The sequence below is a fragment of the Podarcis pityusensis genome, assembly GCF_964106645.2.
Source record: "Podarcis pityusensis genome assembly, chromosome: 7".
Classification (NCBI taxonomy): Eukaryota; Metazoa; Chordata; class Lepidosauria; order Squamata; family Lacertidae; genus Podarcis; species Podarcis pityusensis.
In genome coordinates this window covers 823,193-835,412 of record NC_138031.1, presented here as the reverse complement: position 1 = coordinate 835,412, position 12,220 = coordinate 823,193, and the positions used below count along the sequence as shown (strand labels likewise).

The 12,220-nt window shown below is 53.9% G+C and overlaps 1 protein-coding gene across 1 annotated transcript; it reads right to left on the bottom strand.

The window, feature by feature from the left end:
• Nucleotides 1-924: 924 nt before the first annotated feature.
• On the bottom strand, nt 925-6,159 carry HGH1 (HGH1 homolog). The gene is made up of 6 exons (XM_081013148.1): nt 5,582-6,159; nt 4,017-4,117; nt 3,392-3,490; nt 3,071-3,162; nt 2,215-2,337; nt 925-1,509 (listed from the first exon to the last, which is right to left on the bottom strand). The coding sequence occupies exons 1-6, from the start codon at nt 6,112-6,114 to the stop codon at nt 1,342-1,344; spliced, it is 1,116 nt and encodes a 371-aa protein (XP_080869274.1). The 5' UTR covers nt 6,115-6,159; the 3' UTR covers nt 925-1,341.
• Nucleotides 6,160-12,220: the final 6,061 nt, after the last annotated feature.

Here is a 12,220-nt window from a genome sequence, read left to right as displayed (position 1 = left end):
AACTCCCTCCCCAGGCAGAGGCAGAGACGGCCCCCCATCTGGAGGGCCTTAAAAGACACATTCAGGGAGGAGTCGGCTGTTGATGGCTACTATCTGAAGGCTGCAAATGCTATTTTGTGAGCTACCAAGAGCCTCAGGCAACTAAGAGCAGCCGATAAGATTGCTCTCCCTTGGTGGGATCGCACCCTTTGCCCAGCCTTAAGCCCCTGCAGCCGCCTGAACCCATCTCTTCCTAGTATTCCAAGCTCCCTGCAATTTCAGCTCAGAGCAGAGTCTCTCATGTTGGAAATGGCTGAGGACCTCTGGAATGGGGGGGGGGGAGGAGTGAAGGGGAGCAGACGAGGAGCAGGGAAGGCGGGTTGCACCTAAGAGGAGCCCTTCCGCCGGATCAGGCCCAAAGCCCACCTAGTCTCGCATCCTGTTTTTTCAGTGGCCATCCAAGTGGGAAGCCTTGAACAGGACTCTTCCCGCTCGCTGGGCAGGAAACAGGCAGCTTATTCCTGACGGACCAAGAAGGCAGCCCAGAAATGGCCCCGTCCTTTTCCAGGCTCAGAGCAGCCTTCCCCAACCTGCTGCCTTCCAGATGTTTGGACTACAACTCCCATCAACCCCAGGGTTGTAGTACAAAAAACGCAGAAGGCCACAGGCTGGGGAAGTCTGGAGGAGAACATCCTGGAAGGGGTCCTTGTGCTGAAAGGCAGGCCAGACATTGCTGGTGTGGATCACAAGACATGTGGGGAGCACATCCGCCATTGAAGCAGACACTCTGCTTGGAAGGAGGCTGGGGGGCAAGCGGCTGGGTTTTGGGGGGGGGGCACCTATGGCCAGGCAGAACTGGCCAGACCCACAGAGCTGTCTTCTTGCTCAGACTCCAGAAGGAGGGCAGGAACCTCAGAGAATCAAATGCCATATACAAACTGGGTCTTTCTGTGCTGGCAAACATTTTATTGGAGGGCAGTAGAGTCATTGGGGCTGCCAACTCACCGCCCTCTTTCTGTAGGTGGTGGCAGAATTATTATTATTATTTACTTATTGAAATGATATAACACCCTATACTCGGATGTCTCAGGGCTGTTCACAGAAAAGATCAACATAAAAACCACAATATTATCAAAATGAAGGGCACCCAGCTCTGCCTGGACAAACAGCTGGCAGGGAGGGCCCACGCTCCAGCTCCTGCCCTCTCCATTCCTGAAGGGGCTCCGTTCTGTCGCCCCACTGCTGGCTGCTCCTTGGCCCAGCTCCTTGGCCAACTCTCCTTTGCAGTCTCAGGGGCTTTGGCCTTAAGGCTGGCCAGGCGCAGAGGGAGAGAAGGACTTTGTTGTCCCAGTTATCTGCGCCTCATCTCTGCAGCCCTTCGGAGCCGGACGCCTGGCTCCTGCACTGCTGCTGCTGCTGCTGCTCTTCCTCCTCCAGATCCAGGCGCTGCAGCTGCTCCTCAACCTCCGCAGGGATCTCCACCTCCAGCAGGTTCTCCATCCCGGCCTCCGGCTCGTCCCCAATGAGGACCTGCTCAGGGCAGAGGGAGGAGGGAAAGGGACCATCAGGCCGGAGCCCCAAGCAGCATCCGTCCCGACCCCAAACAGCTGCGTAAGAGCATCAGGTCAAACCGGAAGGGCCTGGGGGGGTGGAAAGCCCCCCCCCCTGCACACCCCAGGGGGGTTACAGAAGCAGAAACAGAACAGGGGGCAGGGATTCCAATGAACAAGCGGAAAGGGGGGAAATATTCTGAGTGCTCAGCAGCTTCTGCACCGCTTCCTTTTGTGGCCTGAGAGTTGTCCAGCAGCCCAACTGGACCCCACAAACCTCAACCACCACCAAGCAAAGGCAATGGCCGCCCACCCGCCTCACGGGCTCTGCCTGGATGCTTGGAGATTATTTGCCGTTTCTGCTCCCTGCTTCCTGATTAAAAAGAGCATCACGTTCTTCCTTTCATCTTTCCTCCAAGCTAAACACATCGGGATCAACCTGCCTTTTCCTTTAAAGCAGAATACGTTGGACTCTTCCCCCCCTGAATCCCTCTCAGATGGGTCACACTGCTCGCTCTCCCTCCTGTCTCAAAGGAGCCCCCCCCCCCCAACAGACCCTATCCAGAGCATCCTGGGGCCATTCAGGGATTCCCCCACCCCAAGCATCTCCCTGCAATCCCTGGGCCTGAGTGGCCAGAGGGAGCCAGGCCGCCAATCCTTCCCCCCCCCACTCCTTCCTGCCCACCTGAATCAGCTTTTCACAGGCGGCCAGGACACCTGGGTCCTTTTCCCACTTGTGCAGCTCCCGCAGGATGAGGTAGGTGCCTTTCTCTCGCACTAGTCGGCGCCCCGGCTTGGTGGCTGTGAGCTGTGGAGAGAAACGGAAAAGGCTCGCCTGTCGCTGGGGTGGCATGCAGAGGGTCAGCCTGGAGGCGCAGGGTGGGAATCGAGCACCCCCAGAGGAAGCTGAACGAGGGAGGGGCTCCTCCATGCGGACGACAAAGAGTCCCCATGCACTGCCTCCAGGGGAACTGGGCAAAGGTCCCAACAAATATGGATCTGTTTAGGATCAGGCCGGCTGGAAGCAGCAGCAGACCTAGAAGTGTAAGGGGAGGGGGGAACCTGAAGGAGGGAAGAGGCTCAACAGGCCAGGAGGGTGAGATGGAAAACGGTCAGCTGTGTGCACTTGTGGGGCCTACAAATTGTCTCCCCAACACCCAAACTGAGGACCTTCTCCTCTTTGGGGCAAACCTGCCTGCAGGTCCCAGCAGTGCCTCAAACACTCCGGCTGCTCTGCGGCTGCCCTGGGAGAACAGGACGCTGGACGGGGGGGGGGGGGGGTGCTGGCCTCATCCAGCAGATGCTCTCCTTCAGTTCTTCAGAGCTGGAGGCAGGGAGGGCAAAATCCACATTCTCTGACTCTGCAATCCACATGGATTTAAGTTTGCATAGAGCTGCAATCTTTCTTTCCAAGGGTCTGTTTTTTTAAAACCAAAGACTGAGAAGGGGGAGGGGAGGGGAGGACAGGAGGACGGCAGAGTTTTGTAAAAGGCCCTTCCTTGCCCAGGGGGGTTTGAAGGCCATCTCAGGCCGGGACTCACCAGCATAATGGCCTCCAGGAGCATCTTGCGGATGTCGGGGTCTGGCTCCCTCTTCTTCTCCGCTGGCAAGTACTGGAGGTCCAGGGGCAGCCCTGGGGCCAAGACAGCGCAGGCTGAGAGGGAGAAGCGAGCAGCCACAGCGCCCCACAGTCCCATCTCACCAGGAGCCCCACTGCCCCAAGGCCCCCGCAGGACTGAGGGGGCGAAGACATCCCTGCCCGCCTGCCCGCCCACCCCGCTGGGGCTTCCTGTGGCAGACTCTGCCCCCCCCAAGGTCCAGCATGATCTCCCCCCTCCCTCGGCCTTCCCAAAGGGACCCACTTTCCATCTCGTCCTCCGGAAACTCCTCAGGTCCAGCCAACGGGAGGAGGAGGAAGGGGAGGAGGTCCACGTCTTCGCTCAGCAGCCACTCGTGGTGCCCTGGGGGAAACAAGCCACGCAAAGACCCTGCTGGGGTGGGATTCTGACATGATTGAGGATCGCAGAGCCAGAGACACTTGGAGAGATAAAATCGAGATATGGAAATATGAAAATATCCATGAGAGAGGAGAGGCAGAACCGAGATTTGGAGATGCTTCAAGGTTCAGACTGTGGGAAGCCGTGAAATCAAAATTACAATTCGGAAGACAATTTGATTTTTATTTTATTTTATTATTTTTATTGGATTATGAATTGATATGTTAATTGGATGTTTCTTATTGGAAAATTGATAAACGCTCTAACAAAAGAAAAAGAAGACCCTGCTGGGGTGGGGTCCAAGCCCCCCCTGCAAGAGACTGGGGGCACTGGCAGCGAAAGGAGCGCAGAAACTGCAGGACCTGCGGACTCCCGATGCAGGGACAAATTTAGCAGCCCCCACCAACCCACAGCCAAAGAAAAGCAGCAGGTTTATCTGGGCCAGGAAAGAGAGAGAGAAAGAGAGCACCCCCCCAGCACCCCCACTCACCATATTCAAAGCAGCAGTTGCGGAGCGTGCCCACCACCCCTCCTCGGCGGATGGATGAGCGTGAGTACTGTGTGAAAGGCAGCAACCTCTGCACCACACACCTGGCAGGAAGAAGGGATCTGGGGTCAAGGAGGAGCCCTAAGGAAAAGCAGGGGCTTCCTTCTCTCCCATAATGCACTGCAGGCCCATCAGAGGCACCTGTCACTCAAGCAGGGGGCATCTCAAACGCTGAATGAAAGGCCTCCCTTCCAAAAAAGAATGACCTCTCCCTGCCCAGGTAGATCCCTCCTGTCAGAGCTCCATCCTTTCTGTTTGTTTTCTCTTTAGTTTTCCTGGTTTTAGAAAGCACGGAAACACCGTTTATCTTCCTGCAGGAGCGGTACCTATTTATCTACTCACACTGGTGTGCTTTTGAACTGCTAGGTTGGCAGGAGCAGGGACCGAGCAATGGGAGCTCACCCTGGGAATTCGAAGCACCAACCTTGGGCAAGCCCAAGAGACTCAGTGGTTTAGACCACAGCGCCACCTGTGTCCCTTTTTACTAATTGTATCACCTGGGGGAAAGAAGCTCCCCCTCCCAGCTGCCTTAGAACAAATTGGTGGATGGGGGGGGGGCAGCTCACCAAATTCAGAGAGGAAACATAGAATCAGAGAATTGTAACGTTGGAAGGGACCCTGGGGGTCATCCAGTCCAACCCCCTACAATGCAGGAATCTCAATTAACTCCTACATGGCAGATAACCATCCAACCTCTGCTTAAAGTCTGCCACCTCTCATGGGAATCTGTTCCCTAGGACCCTCGTACCTACAGGACTGCCTCTCCCGGGTCTGCCCCGCGGAGGACCTTAAGGTCCATAAACAGCAACACCCTCGAGGTCCCGGGCCCTAAGGAAGTCAGATTAGCTTCAACCAGAGCCAGGGCCTTTTCAACTCTGGCCCCAGCCTGGTGGAACGCTCTTTCTCATGAGACCAGGGCCCTGCAGGATCTGATTTCTTTCCGCAGGGCCTGTAAGACAGAGTTGTTCCGCCTGGCCTTTGGCTTGGAATCCACTTGATCCCCTCCTCCTCTTTCCTTTCTCCTTCTGTGATGGAGCGCCTATTTGGGGACTTCCCTGGCCTTTTTCTGGCCCATGTAGGACCAGTCTGGATAGTTGGCCTTGCTGAAGATTTGACGTTTTCATCCCCTAAAAAGTTTTTGAGTTCCTGCTGAAACGAGGCTGCATTTTAATGTTGCATTTTAGTCTTGTTTTTTAAGTTGTATTTCAATCAGTTGTTTTTATACCTGGTGTTAGTCGCCCTGAACCCAGTCTTGGCTGGGGAGGGTGGGGTATAAATTTATTATTATTATTATTATTATTATTCCACTGTCAGTTCTTCCTGATGCTTAGTTGGAATCTCCTTTCATGCTTTTCAGAACCTGCCTCTGTTGGGACTATTATATATTTGCTATTCCCGCTTTCTTCTCGACAGTCCTCACGGCAACCCCCCCTCAGCAATTCCTCCACATGCAGAGGCACCCCATAACCCCCCCCTCGACCCCAGCGCCCCCCCCTTCCCACACCTGCCTGGATCTGTCCAAGAGGAAGTCTCGGGCTTCCGGCAGCTGGCTGAGGTTCGACAGCAAGGGCCCCAGGTAGTGCAGAGAGGCCTCGGGGTTGAAGTCTTCGGAGCAGAAGGCGTCCACCAGGGCTGGCAGCCCCCCCAGGCTCTCCTGCTGGAGGGCGGCCAAGAGCGCTCTGGACGAGGCCTCCTCCCGAGACAGGTTGGAGAGCAGCGTGCAGACCTCGTTGGCCATGGGGAAGGCGGGATCCAGCAAGCGTTTCAGCAGGACGGGAAGCCCTTCCTTCAGGGCCCCGTGGGCAGCGGGCTCCGTGGCCAGGTTGATGAGGGCGAGGTAAGCGTCCGTGGCCATGCAGGGGGAGCGGTCGCTGGTCAGGGCTAGCAGGGCGGACACAAGTTCCGGCTCCGAGGCCAGCAGCCGCCTGCCCTCCGGGTCACCTGTCAGCCCCATCACATAGTGCGTGGCCCGGTCCTTCAGGTCCACACGGGTATCTGGGCGGAGGAACGCCAGCAGCTCGTGGGTCGGCTGCTCTGCCATGCTGGAAAAAAGGGGGGGGGGTCTGCAGAGAGAGAGGGCACTCCATGAGCCGGCCTGTGGTCGGAGACCCCAACTACGCAGGGAGGGTGCTTCCTGATGATCCCCCTTCCTCCCACCCTTTCTCTTAAAAATAAATCCTTGAAAAACAGGCACGATCCTGGACTACGCAGAATTAGATAAATTAACAGGAAAGGTTCGAAACCTGTGGGACCAGAGATTCTGAGAAGACTGGAGTAAATATATGAACTATTTGAAAAGTAATTGTAATGAACAGATTACGCTAGTAGGACTGCAAGAAGTTCTGTAAGGAGGGCTATTTGAAATATTGCAAGAAAGACTATATGAGGAGAGTTATTAGTTAATGATAATTAAGAGTAATAGAGAAATTAAGAAATGCAGAATAAGTGATAAAGAACGAAAAATCATCAGAGGAGTTGACAGAAGTCTAAAATATTGTATAAGATAAGAAGTTATGTTATATGATTGCTGGAAATGATATGTTAAAAAAACCAATTAGATGTATATATATAATAAAAAAGAAAAACAGGCAGGATGCAAGTTTATGGAATTATACAAGGCAGGGAGAGAGTGGATAGAACAGTTTCCCTCCTTCTCATGAGACTAGACCTTGTGGACATGCCATGAAGGTGAATGTGGGAAGATTTGGGATGGATGAAAGCAAGTCCTTCTTCGTGCAGCACATCGCTAACCTGTGGAACTCCCTCCTGCAGGAAGCAGTGGTGGCCACCCACTTGTATGGCTTCAGCAGAGAATTAGACAATTCCCAGGAGGAGGAGGAGAGGGCTCTGCTCTGCCTCCGCCATCGGAGGCAGCAAGGATTCTGAATCCCAGTTGCTGGAAACTCCAGGAGGGGAGAGGGCTGCTCTTGGGTTCGGATCCTGCCTGGGGGTCTCCAACAGGCAAAAAACACCTAAGAACCCAAGAAGAGCCTGCTGGATCAGGCCATTGGCCCATCTTGCCCAGGATTCTGTTCTCACCCTGACCAGCCAGATGCCCCAAAGGACATCAGAGGCACCCACTGCCTTCCAGCTCTGAAGGGCAGAGCCAACCATTGTGGTGACATCAAGAGCCAGCTGCTTCTTCCTGAATGTGTCTTTCAAAGCCCTTCAGATGGGGGGCTGTCTCTGCCTCTGCCTGGGGGAGGGAGTTCCACAGTCTATCCCTGGGCTGCGTCCAGAAAGCCTTTCTTCCGTCTGCCCTGGACCTCCCAACACTCAGCTTCAGGGGCTGCCCAGGAGCTCTGGCAATAGGAGAGAGTGAGAAGCCCATTTTCTCTCCGGAAGGGCCCCTTCCCCAATTCCTTGATACTGCCTTTGTGTGCAGGAGGGAAGGCGACTCTGGGCTGGCTGGGACTTGAGGGGTCTGATCCGACAGAGCTGCTCTCCTGTGGCTCAATGGGGAAGAATCTCCAGGCAGGTGGGGGGGGGGCTCAGGTAGAGTTGGAAGGGACCCTGAGGGTCATCTGGACCAACCCTGGCCTGTGGCAGCTGATGGGATGCAGGCAGAGGGCAGCTCTGGGAGCAGGTTGAGGGTGGATGAAAGATTCTCTCTTGCTCAGCAGAAAGTGCATAGCATGGAGGGCCAAGCCAGGGGGGACATGTCTTGCATGGGTGCAAATGAGGGCATCCCTGAAGCGGCTCCGCAGGGGGGTGATTAACTCTTTCCTGGCCAGCCTTGGTCCCGGCAACGCTGGCCTCTGAAGCCGCTGGCTGCCTTTCAAGAGAGATGCTTTGCTCTCTGCCCCTCCAGGGTCTGAAACAGGTGGATTCCCTACAAGGCGGCTTGGGACCAGGGGCTTGAACGGACGGCAGAGCTGTCTCCGCTGGGTCTGTGCTGCGTTTATTTGAAGATGTGGATTTAGAAGAGGTTGAAGCAACTGCAAGAAGATCTGAGCCAGGCAAGCGAGTGGGAAGTTTTTGAAAAGCCGACAGGGATCCCTGGGAAGGAGGAGCGAGGGGCCTGGGACGAGGGAGAGCAGCTCCTCTTTCTGGGAAAAGCAAACCCCAATCCCTGCCCTGAGCAGGAACCAGTCCCCCCCCCCCGGGCTGTGTTGCGGGGCTGGTTCAGCAGCAGCTCCCGATGCAAAGGACACAGGAAGCAACCCTGGCCTTTTCGAGGGGTGTTGGCGGCAGGATCGGAATGCGCGAGAGATGCGCGCCTGGCCCCGCACGCGACCTCCACGTGGGAAAGGGCTGCCCCGGGCATGAATGCAGAGGCGCCTGCCAGCGACGGGGCTCGGTTTTTTTGAGGGGGGAGTGTGGGACCCTTTCCTCTTGGGGGGCGCGCCCCTGCCCCTCTGCGCGCGCGCACACGGCAAGAAGAGACCCCGGCTCCTCACCTGCCTCTCCGCAGCCGCCACGCGCCGAGCCTCTTCCGGGGTGGCGGGAGATCGGCCAATCGTTGCGCGAGGCGGAGAGCGAAGCCTAGGACCCGGATGCGCCGGGCCAATGAGAAGCGGCGCCCGAGCGCAAGGCCCGCCGGGACTTGTAGGCTGCAGCCGCCTGACCCTCCCGAGGGCTCCCCGGCGGCTTTGGCAGCTGCGGGCGCAACTGGCCCTCCGGGGATTCTCGTTCTGCCTCCTCTCTGCGTGACAGGGGGGCCGAGGGGCTCTGGTGTGGACTGAGCCAGGATCCGAGATCAATAGGCAGGCAGGATCCTAGAATGCAACAAGGAGCAGCCCCAGGAGGGAAGCAGAGTCAGCCAGTCACACGGGACCCATTGTGTACATAATGTATATAAAGCCTGAGGTTTTGGGGGGAAATTCAATTCACTGTTTACAAGATGCAATAAGAGCATGGAATCACTACAGGACCATAGCTGTCAACTTTCAGATTTGAAAATAAGGGATCAGCAGCCTCACCTGTCTTGGGGACAGCGTATGGGAGATCTAACCATCCGGGATAGCAGTGCTGGAGTAAGGGAACTTCCCGCAAAAAAAAGGAGGTAAGGTTGACAGCTATGTACAGGACTCAAAGTATATTTCACTGGTGACAAAGCTGGGCTCTTGCTGAGCTGACCACCACACACCGCACCACAGCCCACCACTGGCCACCCTGCTGCGTCGCACCACACATCCAGGCGACAGTTCCGGGACCCAGAATGGCAACAGACAAAAGCTTCATGCCGTCCAGCCCGGCCTCAGGAGACTGGGGAGGATACGCCACCCACTTCCAGTTTCTCCTGGAGGCAAAGGACCTCACCAACGCAGCCAAGAAGAGGGCGCCACTCTTCAGCATCTGCGGAGAGGAAACATTCAAGATCGCCAGGGCTCTCCTTGCGCCCGAAAATATCTCGACTGTTCCCTACGACACAATAATGGAATGGCTGAAGCGGCACTACTCGCCACAGCCCTCAGTGGTCGAGGATTACGAATGCGAGAAGTTCCCCTTCAGCCATTCCATTATTGTGTCGTAGGGAACAGTCAAGATATTTTCGGGCGCAAGGAGAGATGCTGAAGAATGTCAATGGTTCTAGGATCCTAGCTCAGTACATAACACCCCTCCCCTCAAAGTTCCCATCACGCCCATTAGGCAGGTAAGATCCTAGACTGCAACAACCGGATTGGCCTGCAGGAGCAGCCCAATCGGGCCCCAGGAGGGAAGCAGAGTCAGCCAATCACACGGGACCCATTGTGTAAATAATGCATATAAAGCCTGAGGTTTTGGGGGGAAATTCAATTCACTGTTTACAAGATGCAATAAGAGCATGGAATCACTACATGGCTCTGAGCACAGTATATTTCAGGCTCCTTCCACACTGACCCTCTGTTCTCCCGTCGCGGGAGCCTCTCCTGGGATGGCCATGAGGGTCTGCTGCCCTTCTTAGGGAAAGGACAGGCTCTTTTGCTGACACCAGCGGAGATCTGGGTCTGACATCCCCGGACCCCCAGCCCTGTAGAGCTGGAAGGGACCTCGAGGGTCCAAGCTCCTGCAGGCAGGGATCTCTTTTTGTCTTGGCAATTAATTTTTATTACCATAATTTTCCAAATTTGAAACAAATTATCAGCAAATTAATCCGAATTTAACACCAATTTTTTAAAAGACTTTCCACCCGCCTCCAAGATGCATCTTTCCCCTCCCTCCTTTGCTGCTCACAGTAAAATACTTTTTCTTAGGAATGGATGGAAAACCATTAGAAACTATTTCCATTGACTACACAAGCTCAATTCCTGTTTAGACATTTACCCAACTACTTCCTCAATTAATCAAATATAATCTTTTTTTCTGTTTTATTAAATAAATATAATTAATCTTTTTTTATTGACCCATTAGTCATAATTTCAAATCATATTTCCTCCCATACAACTTAATCATCCTGCCTTTTTGCGTTTGCTGCATTCTAATTAACAATACTAAGATTTTACAGACTCCATAAACATCCAGGGAAGTCTGCTTTACCTTGTTGTGCAATTCCCTTTTCACAAAACAGACCTCAGTCCATTTTCCCAGGCTCAGCACGCTCCCCTCCCAGTCTTGCTATGCAATTCTTAAGCCCAAACACAGCATGTTCTTATCTTTTCTCCCAGACTTGTTATTCTCATACCAAATACCAGAGAGCCTTACATCCCCCCTCCCTCAAGAATACAGAGCTGCTGCTTCCCTCTTTCTGAACCCAAAGGACACCCCTTCTCCTGCATATCAACATCCCCAGGGGTCCCCAAATCTGACATAGCATGTTTAAGCAAAATCAGTCTTTAACAGTATTTTCTTTCAGAGATTCCATCCTTTGGTCCCTTTCATACTGTCCCTACTAAGTAATGAATACTGGGGGGGGGGGGGGGGGATGGAACTTATACCCAATGTGTTTTATACTGTATGCTGCCCAATGCAGGGATCTCAACCAGATCACACATGACAGATGGGACACCCAGCCTCTGCTTACCAAGGAAGGAGAGCCCGGCATCTTCCAAGGGGGTCCATTCCACTCAAGTGTCAGAAAACTCCTCTTCCTGGGGGTCTTTCTGAGCTGCCCTGGCCCTCGCCTCTCCATAGGCTCAGAACAAGCCAGCCAGCCAGCCACTAACCCCCCGCAGGATGGGGGCCGTCAAGGTCAGGCCTTCACCTTCTCCTGGGTGTTGGTGTTTGGGGCGGGGGCAGGTCACATATTAACACTGCAAAGTCTTAAGTAGTTAACAAAAACGCTTAAACCTGACAAACTATGATGGGGGAACAGCAGTTCCCCTCCATTGCCCCCATCCAGCCGATTCCTCCCTTTATGCGTTCAGACTGAGGCTCTTCCATCCCCAGGAAGAGGAGTGGGCGAAGCACTGAGGTGGCTGCTGTTTCCAAGAGACACCCTGATGGCGCTGTCTCCAGCTCTCAGAACCACCAACCCATTGCACAACTGGGCCCCCTCAAAAATGTGTCTGGGGAGAGGGAAGGCCATGACTATTGCCATCCTTTGACATCAATGCCAAGGTTGGAGAGGACCAGTCTCTGAGCATGTTCAGAGTGCTTTCATGCTCAGTACCAAGATGGTCCTCGTAGGACTATATTCTGCATTATCCTTCAAGCCTGCTTGGGGAGAAGGAGGGGGAACTGGTGCACTTTTACATTTCCGATTTGCCCAATGCGACCTCTAGCTTGGGAGCACATTCCTTCGGGTGAAATGGAACTGTTTGGGGAGTAAAGGTGTCATAAATTCTACTCAGTATTGATCCAGAGCAGAACTCCGACGTATAGTTAGCAGAGTAAAAACTTAAACAGGTTGCAGGATTCAAAAAAAATAGACCAGAGGCAATTAATATTTCATCCAGGAGAGATTTGCTGCTACTGAACGCAAATGAGCATAATGGTCACAAATCCTATACATTCAGGATTGGTACAGTCCGTAAGAAATCCAGTTGCAGCAGACTTCACTTAAACTTGCAATAAGTTATCGTAAGACTAAAGCTTAACACTATATATACTATGTACAGAACATCACACTAGAAGGAAGATAAGAGAAAGTGAAACCCAGGCGCCTTGACAGAAGAGATAAGAGAACCACTTTAAGCCACCTGTACTCAGCTTCCCAGAAGGAATAACCCAAACATCATGAACCCTCTGCTTGTTTCCTTTTACGCAGAGAAGCTTCCAGAACCCTC